The following is a 20,768-nucleotide window of genomic DNA, read 5'->3' on the forward strand; positions in this document are numbered from 1 at the left end:
GGAGTATGGCCTGAGTGTACTGGGGGACAACAGGTTTTCCATGAGCCAGCAGCATGCTCTTATGGCCAAGAAGGCCAGTGGTATCTTGGAGTGCATTAATAAAGCGTGGCCAGCAGGTCAGCGGATGTGATTCTCCCCTCTCCTCTGTCTTGATGAGGCCAGATCTGGAGTACTGTGTCCAGTTCTGGTCTCCTTGGGTCAAGAAAGAAGGGGAACTACTAGAGTGAGTCCAGCAGAGGGCGACAAAGATGATGTTGGGCCTGGAGCATCTCCCATATGAGAAGAAGCTGAGTGACTTGTGACGGGGAGCTGTTTAGTTTAAAAAAGAGAAAGCTCAGAGAGGACCTTGACAACACTTACAAGTATCTGAAGAGCGGAATTCAAGTGCATGGGGCCAGCAGTGGTGCTCAGAGACAATACAAGATGCAAAGGGCACATCTGAGCGTGAGGAAAACTTCTTCACTTTGAGGCTGATAGAGCACTGGAACAAGCTGTCCAGGAAGATTGTGGAGTCTGTTTCTCTGGAGATACTCAAAACCTACCTGGATGCTTTTCTGCGTGACCTATTCTAGGGAACCTACTTTAGTGGCTTGTTGGACTAGATGATCTCCAGAAAACTCTTCCAAAAGGCTAATAATATAAGCTTCACTTCCAAAATGTGAAAATAAAATATAATTTCTGTAAAGTGCAATGTTGTAATCTGAGAAACCTGCTTGTACAGACTGTGTAATAGCCATTCACTAGAATATTACGTGGATGAGTAGTGGAATGGCACAGAAACAGTCTGTGTCAGTCTGTTGGCTTATTTCTTTCTGAGTCCTAATGGCAATTGTTACATCAGTTTTTGAATCACAATTGTTATGTTCCTTATCATAAGTAGATGTTAATATTTCAGCATACAAGTTGAAAACATTTACTAATTCTAAGAATTTGTCACAACTACCAGTCATTTCAGAGCTGAAAGTGAATTTTCTGCAGTTTCTTGGACCATACTGAAGGATCCTCTCTTCCTTATTTGATTTTCCTTCCTGTTTCAGAAATATGTCAGTGATTTCTATCTTGCTATCCACTGTAGTCAACAGCAAAATTTTCCATTCTGTACTCTGTTGAGAGTACAGAATCAGGCTTTAAATCCATTGAAGCAAAAATATTATACATATCATGTTCCAGGCTAAGTACTGCTGCTATTTTGAGGATTGCTTCTTAGTGATCTGTTGTTCTGTGTGCTTTGTAATTCACAGCTTGGTACTAGTTCAGCTTTATTAATTATTTATTTATTAACTGGTCATTTGACTGACAGGATATGCATTGTGCTCTCATCTCTTGATGGATTTATTCTTCTCTTGCACTGAATTTCTCAAACTTCTGTGTTTCAGGTATTATTTTTCTTGTATTTACTTGTCAGCTTCAAAACTACATTTTCTGAACATCTACTTTTTTTCTGAACATCTTTAATGTATTTGTTTTTGTATTGTCTCACTGGATTGTTCATTTTTCAGGACAGTGAACACGTCTTATCCCATTTGTACCTATTGACATATGAATGGTACTAGCAACTAAATTACATAAATAAACTAAATAAGCTTAAACATCTAGCTCATTACTTTGCCGACTACTGTAGGATTATAGCTTCCTCAGCATACAGGATTTATTAAATTATACATGTTTCTATTTATAGATAAAATAATTGGAAGACTGACCAGGGATCTGCAGGAACGAGGGATTCATTTTTCAGTAATTTATACTGCAGTGAGACCTTCAAGGGTGAGTAATCTTCAGTGCCTAGAACTGTCAAGTGGTTGTCATCTAACAACTGAATGTTTACAGAAGAATGATGTAGCTGATATTCAAGATTACACATGCAAGCAATCTGTATTATATGAGGTTTTGACCAGAAATGACTTCGTGAGTCTTCATATGCAATAGCTGTATTACAAAACTACTAAAATCATAGAATCATAGAATCACTCAGGTTGGAAAAGACCTTAAAGATCATCGAGTCCAATCAGGACCTAACCATACTACCCTAACTCTAACAACCCTCTGCTAAATCATGTCCCTGAGCAAAAAAAAGATAAAGGAGACTATATGTTTGCAATGTCTTTAGTTGTCCTTACAGCTTATTTTTAGTGACTATAATGTTTAACAATTTTTTAATAGTTTTATAGTAAGTTTTATGTGAAGCATTATTGGGCTTTTTCCGGTCAGTAAAGATAGAACGTATTTAATTAAATGAAGGCTGCTAATTTAGTCATTTTTAAAGAAACTGGTTTCTTCAGACAATATTTATATTTACAACTGCAACACAGAGTTTCCACCACCATTGCTGATAGTCAGTACATCATGTATAGATCATCGTATCATGTTAACAGTAAGTAGCAGTGCAGAATAGTTACTTGCATTATCTGTTTTGTATTATTTGTTTTCTGTCATACAAAACAGTCTTGGAGCAGTATTCACATTTTAATGGAATTAAATGACTTGAGGAAAACAAAATGCAGCTCACTCTCAAGAGAGGTGTAGGAGGGATGTGCTGTATCCCATAAAGTAGCCACTTTGAATGAAAATTGTCTCATCCAGTGGATAATACAACTGAGCTGCTAATACAACGCTTAGTTTAGTTTTTTAATTCAAGCTCAGGATAATGCCAGTTGAAAATACAGAAGTTATAATTTTCTTGGGTTTGAGAACAGGAAAGTAATTACTGAGATTGTCTAGATCTCCAGTGAGCCCTCAGGCAGGATCTTGAGAAGGTGGAGGGTTTTCAGGAGGGAATGCTACAAACACTATGAATTGTTTGTAGCTCAAGAATACCTAGAAAACCTGCTTTAAATGGTTCTGAGGTCTGTTTAGCTCACCTGAAAGAAGAGAAAGACTGCACTTCATGAATGATCCTTTTTTGTAAAACCAAAATTTGTTATGTTTCTCAAAGGTGTCCTGGGTTTGATCAGAAATAACTTGTGTTTTTGCAAAGAAATAGCATATTAAACCTCTAGCTAGGAGTCAGAATAGTCCCTTCAGACTACGGGCAAAAGCTAATGCTATTGAACAAAAACAGAACTTTCCTCAATCATCCATCCTGTAAACTAAGCCTACTTCCAGAGGCTTAGCTTTCAAAACCAGGATTAGAACACATAGACATCAGACCGAGCAGCATGGGGAAGCTCACACTGATACTCTTGTGATGTGCATTTCTTGTGGATAGGAGAGGGTAAGAGTTCTTTGGACTTCCAAACTCCTTGCTTTCTTTTTTCTTTTTCAAACACTGCATTTTTTCTTTTAATGAAGATATGACAAAAATTATTCAGTTATTATGTCTTTTTACTCTTGAAATCAAAAGAGGCATGGGCGATGGGCATTCTTAGCTGAAAACTGCATTTAGAACAATTAGAATGAAAAATACTTTTAATTAATGGAAGAATTGGTATCTAGAGAAGGAATTTTTAGAGTAATTTTATAAGTTTGTTGAACTTTATGCGGATTTCAAAAGACTTTCTAAATTAAAATGACTTAGTTTGAGCAACTGAAGCACTTTTAAATAATTAAAGCAATGTATTTTAGATGTTCTGCATTTTAAAAAGTAAGCAATTTAAACTTTTCTTAATTCTGTGAACTTAATATCATATAAAACTTTTGGAAGCATTTTTTATACAATTACTTTAAGTTATTGCAGTGCATTTACAGTTATCAACTTCTGTTCAGGGCTAGGGTGGTCAAAATGGAAAGTGCCTTTCAGGGTTCGTCTGTCTGATTTGCATGTAACCTCTTCTTAGTGTGTATTACATATCTTTGGTGTGCTTGAACTGTGGAAGATGTGAACTGTTTTGCACCCATATTTTAGAGGACTGATTCCCTCTGCTTAAACTGTAGGCACCATATTCAGTGATCTAGCAATTACAGGGTCACTCCTGAAAACTCAATATGAGAAGTAAAAGGCTTTCATTGTGTGGGAAAAGATTTCACATTACTCAGTACTTTTGAAAATCAATACCAATCATTTCCTATAAAGGATTTGCATTTCCTAAGTGGGCTTTTTTTTTCCTGCTGATGAGGAAAATGAGCTAAAAGCATGACATTCTCAAGAATGAAGGAAAAAAAAAAGATCTCATTCTGATGGGTTAAATTAATTTTATGCAATGAAGCTTCCAAACTCTGAGGTTGGGAGATATTTCTGTCTTGACAGCTATACCTCTGCTGCTGGACAGTTACTGGCTTCATAGCATCTTCTTGTTTCATCCATTCCTTCTTTCCTTGCCTAAAGCAAAGAAAAATAAATGTGAAAAACGCATATATTGGAAAAGATTCCAGACTGGTATTGGCTTTGCAGAAAGTGAATTAGTGAGAAAGGAAGCAAAACTCTCCGATGACTAAGTCCCTATTCTGATCTGATGAGGAAGATCTGTTCAGTTTAGTCAGTAGCCACAGATCCCTTTGGGCTATCTTAGCTATCAGTTAATAACCCCAGTGCATGAAAGAGATTTATTCCACCTGGTTCCTGTTCTGTTCCAGTTTCAGAGCTTGAAGCTGGGAGGCAGAATTAAGACCTTGAAACAGAGTCTGTTTGAAACATGGAATGGTTTCACTATTCAGTTGCTGTGGTATAACTGAGCTGCCTTCCTGCAACAAGGCAAGTGCTGTATCTTGTGACCCCTCTCAGATGCTTTGCCCTTGAGGCCTGGCTGAGTTGGGCTGTCACTGAGAGACTGATTTGTGTCATCTAATTCTGGGCCAGTGAAATGTAAATGTCATCAACCAAGGCTCTATTCACAGTCAAAGGACTGACTGAAATGGTCCTTTTATGGTGTATTTCTTTTGCCTCTTACAGATGATTGCTATAGGATAAGAGGAAATGCACCCTTTGTCTCTGACAAGCATAATGACAATTGACATGCTTAGGTCAAGTTTCAACTTAGGTGTTTAGTCAGGCAGCACTTGTTGAGCAATAGCTTTAGTATTGTTTTCCATTAAAAAACAGAAGCTTGTTTCAAGATCTGAGGGGTCTCTTTCCAAGACCTTTCTCATCCTTAAAACTCAAAACCCAAATCTCATCCTTAAAACATCCTTAAAAAAAAGCTTAGTTTCTCTGGGAGAATCATCAGAATCCCCCTTCACAGTCCCAGTTCCATTCTTGAATCAGGAAGTCATCTTCCCTCCAGAGGGAGCGTTTCCTTTCTTCCTCAGTTCCTGTGAAGACTGAGATGCTGGGAATGGTGGATGCTCTCATCTGGAGAATAGGACAAGGAGATGTGTTGGCCTAAAGTGCTGTGCACTGGTGTCTCCTGTTGGAGCAGGGAGTTCTTTCTTGTTTCTGAACTCCCTTAGAATTGTAGTGGAGGAGGATGGGATCTATCTACTGATAGACTGTGCTGCATATCTCTGTTGGTGTGTCACCACCAAATCTTGTTCACCAAGGAAATTACTTCCGTGTTTTCTCATGAAAGCTTACAGAATTCTCATGCCAGTGTCATAAAGGGACTACAGTCAGGTTTAGCTTACTTTCAGTCTTGAATGTATGAATTTTAGTGGTTTTGAGAGCTGTGGCCAAAGTCACCCCTCCTTGTGCTGACTGCCAGCTAATTTTTTTGGCTTATGTTTGTAAGCATGACATTGCTTGTTCTGTTGTAACTGGAATGGTTAGAAGACTGTGGTGACTGAAAGGTAGCCCTCAAATTGTGAATCTCATGTTGTTTCCCATCCTTCAGGTCTTTGTGTTGTCCATGTCAGGTTTTTACAAGTTTGCTTCTGAAACTTCTGCAAGACAGTTTTATAGTTTCCTAGTTGGATTGAATTCTGAAGAGATGAATGTTGCCAACAGGAGGTTTATGGCTACTTCCCAGCTGATGTTCATTTTGTTGACGCCACTTTTTACGGATGCATTGTGAGGTGCTGCTCAAACCTCCTCTACTGCCTCCACGTTTTCAGAGAGTTGCATCTACCGTGGGCTTTTGACTGCTTCCCCGTATGAGCTGTCAGCTGTAGATAGCATCTAAGCTTCTTGCATCTTTGGTCCCACGAAGAGACAAGCAGTCTGAACTACAAGAGCAACCATAAGTAACATGGGCAGCACAAATGGTTGACTCTTCAGAAAGTTTCTTGAAGGTGTAGATTCTCAGGTGATACAGAAACGAGCCTTGGTTTAAAAAGAGTTGGAAAAGATTTTATCTTTTTTGGCAAGCATCTGTGGTTGTATTTTCTTTGTTTCTGCTTTTTACCTACTGCATTTTTTTTCAAGTGCATTTTGCAGTGCTGCATCTTCTACTGGCATGCAGCTGCTCTCTTTCGTTCACCATGCTGAGGAGACTAAACACTGCAACCCCACTGGCTTCACAGCTTCTGATTAATGAAGTGCTTTAAATTGTTAAACATAATGAAACATTATAATGGGAGCTTTTCTGTGAACCAAATGTTGGAAAAGTGCTTATAATACCACTTACTGAAGTTGGGGTTGTAGGGTAGATGCCCTCATGCATCATTAAATAGGGGAAGAATCTTAATCATTTACTTTTGTGTTTTTCACATTTGAAAAAGCAATTATAGATTGACATAGCATAATAATGCATTAAGGCTTCCAACATAAAAGAAGAAACACATGAATTCTTCATCCTTAAGCCTTCTCTCTCTTTATAAGTCCATTATAATAAAAAATAAACTTTAACTTATAGATGAAGAGTATGCACTTAATTATTTCTAGCTAACTCAGTTTTTTTCAACTTAGATGAGGTAGAGTCTTTTTAAATAATTACAGAAGATCTGCTTAAAGCTGGTTGAAGCCAGTTGTGTTGCTTTAGACCAAAAAAAAAAGAACAAAACATTTAGCCAAAGACACTATCAGTATGGAAGGGGGCCAAAATCTAAAGGCACTGCAGTTTGTCGATGTACTGATGAGTTAGAGAAACAACTCGCAGCATTGTGTTACTGTGTGATAAAATGACAGATGAAATCCAGTGTACTGGAAAGTAACACACGAGGAAAGCCTTAAATATGCACATTTCACTGTGATGAGAGGCTGCTATTTCTCAGAAGAGAGATTATGGTGTGACTGTGGGCGCATCTCTTGGAGCATCACAGTGCTCAGCACTGAGAAGAATAGCAAGCAGAAAGTTAGGAATTGTTTGGAAAGGAAGAGAGTAAAGCAGTAAGTGTCATTTATTTTACTATGTAAGTCCTTGGTGAGTGCAAGTCTGTGAGTGACATAGCACGTGAAATTCTGGCCACCCCATCTCCAAAGGGATATATTAGAAGTCTGTACCAGACATAAATATTTCATCTAGAAAAAGCAACTGTTCAAGGAGAAATAATAAATAAAAAGACCAGTAATATGGAGAAGTTAAACAGGAAATAATTATTAACTCTCTCTGTCTACTGTTGATGATGATCAGAACTTACAGACTGCAATCAGGAATTCAGGAGCATCAAATTCCTTAAAAGAAACAAAATAAACTGATTTTCACATTACTTATCTTTGGATGACAAGAGTATGTAGGTCGCTCTGAAAGTAATGCCTCCTATTTATTTCCATGGAAATTACAACGGATAAGAAGAGCACAGTAACCCAGTAACAGAATTTGATCAAGCAAATTCTCAGCTACAAAACACTATTTTTTTGCCAGCAATGAACAAGAGCCTGCATTCTGCGCCCGTAAAAATCTGCACCAGTGGAGGTGACCCACTGTCACTGCTGCTGAAATGCACCATCCACTGCCTCACTGTGCTCACATCCACTGTATGGTCTCAAAAAAAATTCAGCAAGCGTCAGTTAATGGCACGAAGGAATGCAGTGACAACTCTGCTCCATTGGCGCTTCCCTGTCAGACACCATTTTGTCAGACTGCCCTTCTGCTGCCATCTGTCACCCAGCAACAGCATGTAATGGAGTACTGGCAGAAAGGTTCAGCCTCTACTACCGTACCACCAACATCCACCTCTGACTTTGTTGACCAACATAATAAAAGATGAGGCATTGCTTTCAAAGCAGCACTTGAACATTGCTGTCTGTGATTTGGTAAACTAACAGAAGAAAGTCAGGAAGGAAGGAAGGATGGAAGGAAGAGCCCATGTTCATTTGAAATATAGCCTTCAACTCTGAAAGTCTCTATTGCAAGATGTCAGGAATCAAGGAGGGTATACTGGGATAATTGTTTTTATGTAATTTTTTCTTATTCTTCATCGTCCAATTATGATCAGTAGCGCTGGAAGGGAGGTTGATGGACCTTTGATCACACAGACTGTGGCTGGTTTTGTGTTGTTACCTGGTGATGGCAGGTTGGGATATTCACATAGCATTTCTATGTAACAAGGATGTGAAAGGTAATATGTAACATATTTAACTAGCCAACAGACTAAAAAAAGCTCTGCAAAAGGAAGTTTACGGACTTTCCTTCTCATGCTTGCCTGTGGACATTGAGGTTCACATGCACAATCTTCAGAGGTAAACATGCATTCCTATTTTGAAGAAATGAGAGATTAGAAATGGGAAGCCAATCCCATCCACCATGAGAATCACAGTGTTGGTGTCTCCTCACAGTATATTCCTTGGTCTGAAGAGCAAGGAGTTCTGTGCTGTAGGACAAGAATGCTCATGCCTGTGGTTGAAGCACCAACCAGCACTTCCCATGTTCCTTTCCTCTGTAGGAAGTTAAAGCAAAAGCTTTTGTATCCTGCATCATTTGATTTCTAGTGTTGTCTGTGCTAAAGAGGGCTATTAGAAAGACAGCGACACCCTTCACCAGCACGTGAGAAAAATTTGCCAGCAGTCAGTAAGATGCATAGATCCCTGATATCCCTGGAAGTTTTTGTGATCTAATGGTTAGAGGCAGTTTAACAAACCTCTAAATCTTAGTGCATCCAATCTGTAACACAGTAAAAACTAATTAGAAGAAATTTGAATTGTTTCATTTTCATATTGGCATATTGTATTTCATTGTTCCCTTCATTTTAGAAGTTAATTTATTCACTTTATATAGTGCAACAGAATGGTACAATTTTAAAAATTCAGTGTTTTTTGGTAGGGAGACATTTTGTGGAGCAGTTCTAGATATTTGTGCATGTACTAGTTATGTTTTCTCTCTTACCCTGTCTGAGATCCACTGAATTATTAGATTTGATCCAAAGCCATCACCTAATGACCTTCTGCCCTTAGAAGCAGGCAGAAGGATAGGCCATCATTACTCAAGCATAACCATTGTACATACACAGCTATTACTTCTTAAGTTCAGCATGCACACCTCTAAAATTAGAGTAGGAGATGATAATTAATAATGAAGCATTTTTATGACTTTAGCAGGGAAGTATGTCCTTGCTTTTGATGGATAGCTCTACTGAAATGCTCTCTCTAGAAGTTACTTTTATTAAATACTACAGGCTTTTCCATAAAAATCTATTCACCTGGAACTGCATGCAAACCTTTATTCACAAAGATTGTACATTAGAGCATTAGCAGACAAAGCTACAAATTAGACCAAGTCAGTAATAAAATACTGCCTGTTACAGAAAGGCTTGTGTAGTAGAAGTTTTTCCTTTCCGAGGACCATGTTTACTTGTGCCTTGTAGATGACAGCATTGGATTCAGTAGAATTTCAGTCAGATAATAAATGGTATCTTTCTTGCTACCGTTTTGGCTTAGAAAGTTGTCAAACTTGGAAAACAAACAAAAAAAAGACAAGGAACCCGTACTTTTCCTGCCAAAATGCCATAGGCATCTTGTTTAATTTGTTAATGGAGGCATTATTGTAAAGTGGTACCTGACATCAGATTTAATATTACATGGCATGTTTTGTTCTGTCCTTGTCATTTTTCTAAAACCTCAATGTTTACAATTTTAGCCACTTTGCAGCTGTTCTTCTCTGATGGGATTTCTGTTTTAACTCAAATGATTGAGTCATTTCACAGATAGATATTTAATGATTCATAAGCAGCAGCATCCTCTGTTTTAGTGTGGTACAGCATGTAAGTTAAATCCCTGGTATTCTAACAGCAAGATAGCTCTGCCTCTGGGGCTTTCAGGTGAAACACTGACAAAATCCTGGAACAGAATAAGGAGAATTTCTTGCCTTACGTTGAGCAGGACTATTGCAAGTCTTGAGTTTGCAACAGTGAAGAGGCAAAGTAGGATATAATATTCATATCCTACTTTGCCTCTTCACTGTTGCAAACTCTTACCTTCTTCTCAGTATATACTTTCTTTATGAACCTAATTATCTTCCTTTTGACTGCTCCACAGTTCTTCTCAGGGTGTGAACTGCCATCAGGAGCAATTGGTGATTGGACCAAATCCCCACACAGGCTTGGAATTGCCTGGGTAGGGGGTAAGAACAGTGCTAGGCGTGGGGTTACTAAAGCGACCTCTCTGTAGTGCTGGAAGGGCATTGGTCTTTTGTTTTCTGATACACCTCACCGTACAAATTTCAGTTTTTCAAAGTTTATCAAGGTGTGTTGAAGGTCAGTAACTAACAGCCCCAGAGGGGGCAGTTACAACCAACTGCTGGCAGTGCTTGTATGGGCTGGAAACTGGCAGGAGATGAAGGAAACTATGAAGGTGAGATTGATAATGCAGGCTTAGTTGTGTTAACTGGGTGAATTAACTAAGTTTTGATGGAAATACAGCTTTTTGAGGCAAACCTGTAATGTTTCATTTGAGTTTATCAAGAAAAAAAAGAAGTGTGCTAATCTTCTAACATGCGTGGCTCTTAGTTCTTATCTTAGAACTAAGACTTTTTCTAGACTTTCTGATGTGGATTTCATTTATATATATATACCTTCCAGCTACACGCAACTGTCAGAAAAAATTAAGTGGATTACTGAGTATAAGAAAACAGAGTAGAAAGTAAACACTTTTTAATTGATTTTCTGTAAAAAAAAAAAGCTTGTTTCAACTTCCATGTTCAAAAAAAATGCAGTTTGCTTGAATTATTGGCCTTTGCCTTTTGATTCATCAAAACTAGACAGACAGAGCCAGATTCCCCTCACAAGTTCCTTCACTGCAAGTTCTGAGTTTCTCCGAAAGAGTTGTGACAAGCAGATGGAGATGCTGGAAGCAAAGAATGTCATTGTCACATGGAACACAGTATTTTTATAGGGACCATCTGAAAAACATACCAGTATTTGGACTTTCATTCATTACAGACAAACCCAAGGAGTAGTAAGAATAATATGTAAATTTTAAAGCAAAAAAATAATTTCATTGAAGTGTAAGTAAAAATGTAAGTGTTGCATATAATACTATTATACTGTCCACATCTCTTTCTTCAGTCAGGAGATAGGCTTTCCTGTTTTGCAGATTAGTCATCTAAAGTGCTATGGGCTCAAAATTTTAAGTGGAGGAAAAGAGGCACTTATGGATGTTCATGTTTCTAATTCTCCCATGATTACTTTACACTGGAGAAAAAAACAGTGTTGGCAACTCTTCCAGCCCTAGTAGTGATGCATTTTACCCTATCTGCATATTTCAGTGATGTAGCCCACCAGAACCCTGTCTAATCTCAGTCCAACCTTCATTACATATCTCTTTCTTCTTCCTGCAGCAGAGACTCTTCATCCTTTTTCACATCTCCCATGGCAACTTGGATTCTATATACAGATATAAGAAAGTGGGGAAAACAGTTAGATGGAGTGGGTATTCCCCGTAGCAGTCTAAGACTAATGTAAAATTTGCAGCTTCTTTTATCTATATAGCAGAATTGCCTGAGATCAGGCTGGAGATATTGGCATCAGCATATTGCTTGAACAATAAATCTGGTAGATTCTTTGCAGGATTAAATCTAGGTTATATAGAAATTCTCTGTACTTTCCCCCCCTATTTTGTATTCAAGTTTAAAAAATTTGGTTAGCTAAAATGATTCAAGTGAGTTTTCACAATTTGATAGATGACCATGACATTGTTTTCATTGGAATAATTGCATTTGGGGTGGTTGTCGTAAGTGAAATATAAGTGGTGAATTTAAGTGTCGCCATTCTTTCCAGTGCTACATACTCTGTTTTACACATATTTCGTTGTACTGTTTCATACATGCTGTGTTTTACTTTCTAAAATCAAGAGTTTTTTTTATGGACCAGTTCCTGTTCTTCCAGAAGTTAGCTTAAAAAGTGTAGTATAAAGGTCATTTAAAAGTTGGAGCAATAAAATAACAGGAAATACTGCAGTTTCCTTCAGAAAAATTGAGACTGCTCTGGTGTTTGTGGATATGCTTGTTAACCTATGTACACAAAACGTTCCATGCCTCATTTTAAGGACTTTTAAATGGAATGATCATCTCAAGTGCTGCATCTCAGCGCATTTCCCTGCTCTGGGTTCTGCTAAGTGCATGGCTGGCCGGAACCATGGCTAACTATCGTTCTGGTGGACTAGCTCATTCACCTCTGCACCATATTAAACTGCACAGGCTGGCCATGCACTTGGTAAACATAAGTAAGAAATCTTGTACAGCCCGGTGCTGCAAAAGGACAGACCTATGAAGAAACACATCTAGCCATAAACATACGGAATAACACTGCAGATTATGTTTGTACAGGCTACTGAGCTGAGCAGTTATATTGCAGTTCTGTTGTCCCTTCTAACCAGAGATATCAAAACGTCACAACAGTGCTATCAATTATAGAGCCTTATCTCTTAGGGCCAGGTTTATACTTTCACTTTTCCTATGTCCCAGCCTCACTTTTGTGAAGAATTCTGGGAGATGAGATGCAGAATAGCAGATCATAGTCCCTGAGCTGTTTGGGTTGCTAATAGAAGCATTCGTGGTTGGTGAAGGAGGCATCAGGTGATAATGTGAACCAGTAAGCTTGGTCGTATATCCCGCAAGGCACTAAAGTGTTAGTAATCATTGTTAATAAATGATTGCCATTGATATAATAACCTCGTTTCTGTGCATTCTTTTTTTCCCCCTGCTCTGTGAGAATATTAATAAAAATGTGAAAAAGAAGCTAAGAACTCCACTGAGCAAAAGGACACGCTACTCAGTTTTATTCAGATGTCTTGATTAGGCTTACAGCTGCTTTACAAAGGTGTGAAATGGCATGCAGTTCACTTCAGAGTGCTAGCTTCAGTGGCGTAATGAATTCCTACCAACTGCTGAACTGGAAAGGAAAAGGTGAAAGTAGGATTATATCTTAGAATTTTCACTTCTCTCTATTTGGTGAGGAGCCCATTCCATTTTCAGCAATGCTAATTAAACTTGCTTTGGAAACAGGATTCCTGCTGTGCATTGTTAAGTATGACCACTTAAAGCTCCTTTTGGTCCTTCTGCAAACACCACTAGGTCTGTGTTCTACACGAGCTTTGTGTTCTACATCTAGATCCAACTGAAGATCCTTGCAGCCAGATGGGATAGGAATGAGATTTCTGAGTGAGGAGTTGTCTGCTTCAAATGTTTTTGATCTGCTGAATCCCGTTCTTCCATGAGCCAGCCTTCTACACAGTGCGCTTGGATCTTCATACTGTGTGTAATTCTTTCTGCATACATACGTATCTGAACACTACAGGCAACCAAGTCCATACTTACCCCACATATTGTTATAGTTCACTGTCTCACTCCAATTTAAAGGAGGGAGATGAGGTTCTTTTAGTATCTGTATACCCAGCATGAGATTAAGAAACAACGGTTCAAATGTTGGTCCAATCAGTTTATTTTAAATCCTAATCAGGGAGATGAGGAAGGGAAGGAGGGCGATAGAAAAGGTAGGAAAGAAGCAAGAATGGCGTAAAGTGGGATAGTCACCAGCAGGATCCAGCAGTGGTCCTGTTGCATGGTGTTTTGAAGGTCTGAGGCAAAAGCAGCAGGGGGGGAGAGCAGCAGTGTGGCCAGCCTTGGGCAGCAAGCAGGTAGCAAGAAGTTGCAGAGCCAATTCTGGAGGAAGCAGCAGCACTCAGGTAGAGTCTGTCAGCATGCAGGAATTCTGTAGTGAGGAATCTGATGGCAGACACCTTTGTTCTTCAGCATCATGGTAGAGCGCAGAGCAAGTCCTGGAGGGAGAGAGGCACATTGTGAGGCTTCTCATGGCAGAAACCTCTTCTTCATGAGGAATCTGTTGCTTGTTGGACTTGTTCATCTGTGTCCCCAGCGAGCTTTGAGACACTGATTGTAAAAGAATAATACGCTTAGATTTTGAATTAGATGATATCTCTTTTAAAGTATGTTTCTCCTGTTGCTTGTTACTTAGAACAGCCTTTCTATGCAGTGTTTCCCTGAAGAGAAGCATGTTACCAGCCTGCTAGCTTGTTCTGTGTGCTTTGGTGATTCTGGTCAGTTTGAAGCTTTTATTTAGGAAAAAAATTGTTGACAGGAAGTGTGCCTGAGTAAAAAATGTGAGGACTTGGATCTCTCAATCCAAAGTGCTTACTCTGGCTTATATATGTATGTATGGAAATGGATTTTTCTAAACCAAGTTTCTAAATGTTTCCAAATCTACGCAGTGCACATTTTTACCTGTTTTGTTCTGTTGGTAACTATTTTGTCTTTACCTCATGCTGTTGGCACTGAAAAGGTGTAATGTGGAAAGAAAGAACAATTTGAAAATTTAGTTTTGTTTCTGATAACACCAGCACGTGCGATTACTTGGGATTTGTGCAGTTTTAAGATATGTAAGCTTTACTGTATTAATATGCAAGTTGTAAAATATCAGGTGATCTAAGTATGGATAGAAACTTCAAATTTGAAAAACCACCTTGAAGTTGTGATACCCTGCTGCCTTCAAAAGAGATAGTTAAAGGAGCAAGAAAGGTTCATTCAAATGAGCTTCTGGTAATTCCTGATAAGCTAGACATCTCTACTGGAAATGTTCAGAAGATTCTGAAAACAGACCCATGTTCATGTGACCCCAATGTCACCCAACAAACATTCCTGGTGAAAAATGCAGTTTAAACATCAGTTCAGCTGCAGCAGCACAGAAATGTTATCTCTGTCTGTTTTAGTAATAAGGAATGAATGTCAAAATTAGTTGCAGGTAGGTGAGATAATTTGCAACTGAGTATGAAAGACTGTAGTTACTCCATCAAAGTTCGCATTTGAATTTGAACTTACTCAAAATCTTTTGCTACTTCGAACCAAGTTCTTTTTTTGTTTAGTACTATTTCTGATTTAATGTCTGTACAGGTGATGGACAGACATGGATCTGAGAGTTCACGCATTGTATTGGTAGGTTAATTCATACTGAATCACAGAATTTCAGGGATTGGAAGGGATGTCTAGAGATGATTGTGTCCTACCTCCCTGCTCTGCTAAAGCAGGTTCCCTGCAGTGGGTTGCACAGGAAAGTGCCCAAAATATCTCCATAAAAGGAGACTCCACAGCTTCTCTGGGTAGCCTGTTACAGTGCTCTGTCACTGTCATTGTAAAGAAGTTCTTCCGTATATTTGTTGGAACTTTCTGTGTTGCAGTTTTTGGCCATTCCTCCTTGTTCTTGCCTCATCCAATTGCCTCTTGCACTTTAGATATTTATAAACATTTATCAGATCCACTCTCGGTATTCTGTTCTTCAGGCTGAACAGCCCCAGGTCTCTCAAACTCTTCTCATACCAGAGATGCTTCAAATCCTTTTATCATCTTTGTTGCCCTCTGCTAGGCTCTTGTTAGCATTTCCCTGTCTTTCTTGAACCTAGGAGCCCAGAACTGGATGCAGTACTCTGGATGCCTCACCAGGACAGAGTACAGGGGGAGGATCACTTCCTGCTAGCCACACTCCTTTTTAATGCACCCCAGGATGCCATTGGCCTTCTTGGCCAATTCAAACAGTACGAATAACAAAAAGCAGTAAAAAAATATGTGCAGTTTGTTTAGTAGGTAGGAAATTATGTCCTCACAATGTGGGGCCTCTATCTTTTGAAGTACAGGAACCCAGGCTTTGAACATTTTGGAGGAAGCCTTTCACATCATGCCTCCTGGTCTAGTATTTATGATGTCTACATCTTTAAATGACTTAGGACAGAATCATACAGAAGCACAGAATGGTTGTGGCTGGTAGGGATGTCTGGGTCCATCTGCACCAACCGCTGCTCCATCAGGGACACACAGAGCAGATTGCCCAGGTGGCTTTTGAAGATCTCCAATGGGGAGACTGCACAGCCTTTGGGCAGCCTGCGCCAGTGCTCCATCACCCACATGGTACAGAAATGCAGTTAGAACCTGCAGTCTTTGTTTGTGCCCATTGCCTCTTGTCCTGGCACTGCACACCACAGAAAAGAGAAAGTCCTCTTTGCGTGCCCCCTTCAGGTATGTATACACACTGATGAGATCACCACAAGACTTTTCTAGACTGGACAGGCCCAGTGCTCTCAGTCTTTCTTTACAGGAGAGTTGTTCCAGTCCCATCAGCATCTCTTTCCAGTAACTCCATGTCTTACATCTACTAGGGAGGAGGCAGAACTGGATGTAGCACTCCAGGCATGGCCTTAGTAGTGCTGAGAAGAAGGGAAAGATCCCCTCTCTTGACCTTCTGGGGATATTTTGCGTAATGCAGCCCAGGATTGGCCTTCTTTGTGGCAAGGGTCCACTGCTGTTAGTGTTCTGCTTGGTGTCCACCTTGACTCTCAGCTTCTTTTTTTCCTTCCAGCTGGGCAACTCCCAGTGTGCCCTGGTATCTGGGGCTGTTCTTTGTCTGGTGCAGAATTTGTGCTTCACTGTGATGAACTTGCTGAGGTTTTAGTCAGACTTTAGTCAGGTTTAGACTATTTCTCCAGCCTGTCAAATTTCCTCTGGAGGGCAGCACAATCCACTGGTGTACCAGAGAATTAATCCAAGGTACATCCAGTCTGCTCAGCAAAAAAAGGAGAGATAGCTTGAGATTTAAATGGAACACAGAGTTAGCCAAATGCAACACCAAAAGCGAGATGATATTTTAAAATAGTACAGAGAGGGGCAAAAAAAGCAACAAATACAGAATCAAAATGGAAATAATAAAAACCTTGAAAAGTTCAAACTCAGAACCAGAGATAACTGGTAACTGCTTGACATTCTACTTTTTTAGAGGTCAAAATATTGATAGGCTATAGATTTGTGCCAATGGTTTATAGGTTTGCTCAAAATAAGTTTGAGCAAAGACATTCCTTCTGCTTGTTTGTGATTTTTCTAAACCTGATTCTGGAAATAACGTATTTGTTCACCGATCTTGAATTCTGATACTTATCATTACCATGAGCCTGCAGCTCAGATTTTTGATGCAGTATCTTTTAGCTGAGCTGATGTACTGGCAGGGGCTGGCAGGGCAGGGGCTGGACTAGTGGTGATGTTGCTGTCTATGTTGAAGCTGTGATGTTATATCAATTTAAAAAAACATAAGAAACTGACCTTTTTCACAGGAACAAAAGGAAAATGCGAATTTCAGTAAAAGGAATGGAAATGTGCTTATTCTTGGCTGAGACATGAATACTGAGTGATCTCTGATATGCTACAACAGAACCCCAGCAAGCAGCATTATCTGCTGTTGTCCTGAGACCAGCACCACAGCACTCGGCATACAGCAGCTTTCTAGCATCATTTTTAGAAAGATGCCTTGTGAGAAAACATGGTAATGGTCTCTCATATTCAAAAATTGCAATTGGGCATTCAGCTTGGGGTCCTGTCAAGAGCTCTGCTGATGGTACATTAAATGTAGATGCAGTCCAGGCTGTTGAGGCAAATTCTATTCCAGATCCCAAGTATTTGTCTTTGGAGTGCTTCAATCACATGGCTACAGTGCTTTCCCCTGCTCTGATGTTACACTGGGCTCATGATTCAGGCTTAAAATTTTAAGTGACCCAGAAGTATTTTTTATATCCCCTCTCACAGTGCATTTTGAGTTTTGTCTTTGAATTACAGCCCCTAAATACTTTTGGGCTCTTTTCTTTGTGTATCAAAATAAGCTAGTGATAAGATAATAGGTTATCATCTGGTTCTTATACTGCATGTTCTGTATTTTATTTTGTTTTGCTTTTAATGGAAGCTGAGATTTTCCGTAGTTTTGTGATTCCAACATCACAGATCATAGTACCAGTATGGAGTCAAGGACTGGGATACAACCCAAAAAGTGGAAGGAAGTGTAACCTTCTTCCTCATTCCCCCCTTCTCTGAAAGTACAGAATGACCTTTTGTTTCCTGTTGCTGTTCCAACAAGAGCAACAACTGCACAGAGCTGTGGTTACAGAACCCTAATGTTAGAGATGAAGAGGAGCAATGGACACCGTCAGGACACTTTGTATTCTTACTGATAGTTACACAGTTAAGTGATAGTTAAGTTCACACTTAAATACAGCCATGTACAAGTCAAGAAGTGCAAGACTGAAAAAAAGCATAACCATCTGTTGAACTGTTATCCAAAAATCTTGCTTCTGAATTAGTGCAAAATGTAGCCTGTATTCTGCAGTTCATTACCATTCATAATTTCAGCCAATTAAATTTTTTTCCCAGCATTTTATGTTTGTTTGTTTGTTTTTTACATGTATTTGCAAGCATTCAATTTCTATATGTTTGTATTTTCAGATATATAAAATGGCCCCACATCTCTTTTCTTGTCCCTAGCCATTCTGTTTCAGAACAGCCAACAGTAAGCCAGCCAACAAAACAAATGAATAATTTTGGATCTGTTTGCTTTGAAAAAAAAATCAGCATGTCTGTGCATCAAAATGTAGCCAGTTCGGCTACCTTTCTCCTTTCCAAGAGAAATGATTACAAACTAGATCAAAGGGAAAAATCTTGTCCAAGCTTCTACTGTAGGTTCAGTTAGGAACCACAGTGTTCAATTGAGATCTAAGACAGTGTCAGTTGCACCCTTTCTTTCCCCCATATCTTATTTGATCTTGTCTTGTGATTGTTCATTGTACATCTGAAGTCAGAAATGCCATTGATAAATCCAGGCAAACAACAGTGACTCGCAGTACATACAGTTCAGATGAGGTAAAGCTGAAGGGGGCACCAAACAAAATACAGTGTAATGGTTGAGAACACTGCTACTGTGAATTGTTTTTAAAAAATCTGATTGATTTACAAAAATTTAGTGTAAATACAATCAATGTCTTAAGGAACTATCTGTTCATTTGTAGTTCAGCATGGAATATACGTTATGGGGAGAACAGTTTTAATTCAGTAAACTCATGCTTGTGCAGCCACAAAAGGAAACTTATTCTTTAACAGAGAGATGGGGACGTTTGGGGAGGGCTGCCCGCCCCAAGCTGCAGGATGCTGCAAGGAGCCATTGCTGTCCTCAGCCTTCCAGCAGCTCCTAGGCTGTGTATCTGTCTCAGACCCTCTCCTTCCAGCCTCAGGACTGAGCTTTTCTTGAATTGCTACTTTCTAATTTTGTATGTGCTAAATTGCCTCAGCCATGGGTACCTCGTACGCCTGCAGGCTGACAGGATGAATATACCTGGGGGACGTTCCTCCAGAGAGGGGACACTTTCAGGCTCCCGTTTGGTGGTGTTGTGCTTCCTACCAATAGCAGTGCACATAAAGACTGCTGTTCGTCTGAAACTTTCTCTGTTTTCAGTCATAAATATGACTGACACAAAGCCCACTTTTAGAAATGTGCCTGGCAAGCTGTGTTGCCTCCCTTCTTCAGCATGAGCAAAACAGGTGTAGTAGGGGAAAACGAATGGATTTCTTAGTCCCTGACACCCCTACTTTAGAGGTAAATGCTCTTCTGGTTTATATGCTTTTTCTGAGACCAAAGGGAATCTTCATGTGAAAGCTTCATGTCAAAGTACTGGCAGCAGAGCAATAGAAATAAAGCTGCAGTCTCATGATGATATCCTAATGGCTTTCTTTTTATTTTAAGATACTTTAGACTAATCCTCAAACTCAGCCCAATCACAGTCTCCAATGCAGCATTGTTTTCAGCTATTACCAGGTGGTTTTTAAAGCCCTCCTTAGATGATATGCAGGGCCCACATAGTGAAGTCAATTGTTAGACAGGATATAATTTAGACTTCAGCTCTTCCTCTCAGTTTGAAATAAAATGATTACATTTCAGGAGAGCCTAAGGGAAGATTAAAAGTTTTATATCAAAAGTTGAATATTTTCTTTTGTTGTGCACTCTTCTTTTAAAGGAAATGGTATTCATTTAAAATAATGCGTGTTCTGATGTATTTGAAAAGGCACTGCTCTGCATTAAAAAGAAATTCATAAAGTATGCATGTATGGGAGAGGAAGATTGCAATCTTCATTTGAGTGTTTAGTTAAAGGATTTCTACTCAACCCATTCTGCTTTGTTCCTAGAATGAGATGGCTATCTGCAAAGACATTGTAAATTACAGATGTCCCACAGTGTTTAGAGGGCAGCAGTTAATGTAACAAATTTTTGGGGGGGCTTCTCTACAGTCGGATTATAAAGTCATATGATAGCTTCTCTTTCAAACTGGAAAAAAAGTCCTTACCTATCTTTAAACTTGTTAGATATGGTTTGAGACAGTAGATCAACACACTTATACTTCTGGTAACTCCTGTGACACTTCTCATTTCTTATATTCTAAAGTTATCCAGGGGCAAAGGCCACTAGTAGAATATCAAGTTGTAAAGCTGATGCATGTGTTAAAAATAAATGGCATAGTACAGGTATGAGTAAAAAGTGAAGACATGGACAAAAAGATAAAGTTTTTATCCAGTACGACCAGATAGCTTTTACTGTTGGTATCAGAGGGGCTCTTTTTAGCGAAGATGCCCTAGGCACATTTGCAAGAAGGCACCAATTAAAGGAATTCCTTGAAGCTTCCTTAAAGCAAATGTATCTGTAGTGAAGTCTCTTATAAAAGTTCGCCTTCTCATCCAACTGAGCATACATTTTCTTCCAGAAGCCATCAGAAGAGCCTA

The 20,768-nt window shown here is 39.2% G+C and overlaps 1 protein-coding gene across 1 annotated transcript in view; it reads left to right on the plus strand.

The window, feature by feature from the left end:
- The window catches only part of LOC122158781 (V-type proton ATPase subunit S1-like), a 48,741-nt gene that overhangs the window by 17,630 nt on the left and 10,343 nt on the right, over positions 1-20,768 (plus strand). Inside the window, exon 6 of the mRNA XM_042815775.1 lies at positions 1,679-1,764. Within this exon, the coding sequence (XP_042671709.1) occupies positions 1,679-1,764 (86 nt within the window). The remainder of the gene's footprint in view (positions 1-1,678; positions 1,765-20,768) is intronic.

Source organism: Centrocercus urophasianus, unplaced genomic scaffold, assembly GCF_019232065.1.
Source record: "Centrocercus urophasianus isolate 14NV4802_14NV808 unplaced genomic scaffold, USGS_Curo_1.0 seq_15, whole genome shotgun sequence".
Classification (NCBI taxonomy): Eukaryota; Metazoa; Chordata; class Aves; order Galliformes; family Phasianidae; genus Centrocercus; species Centrocercus urophasianus.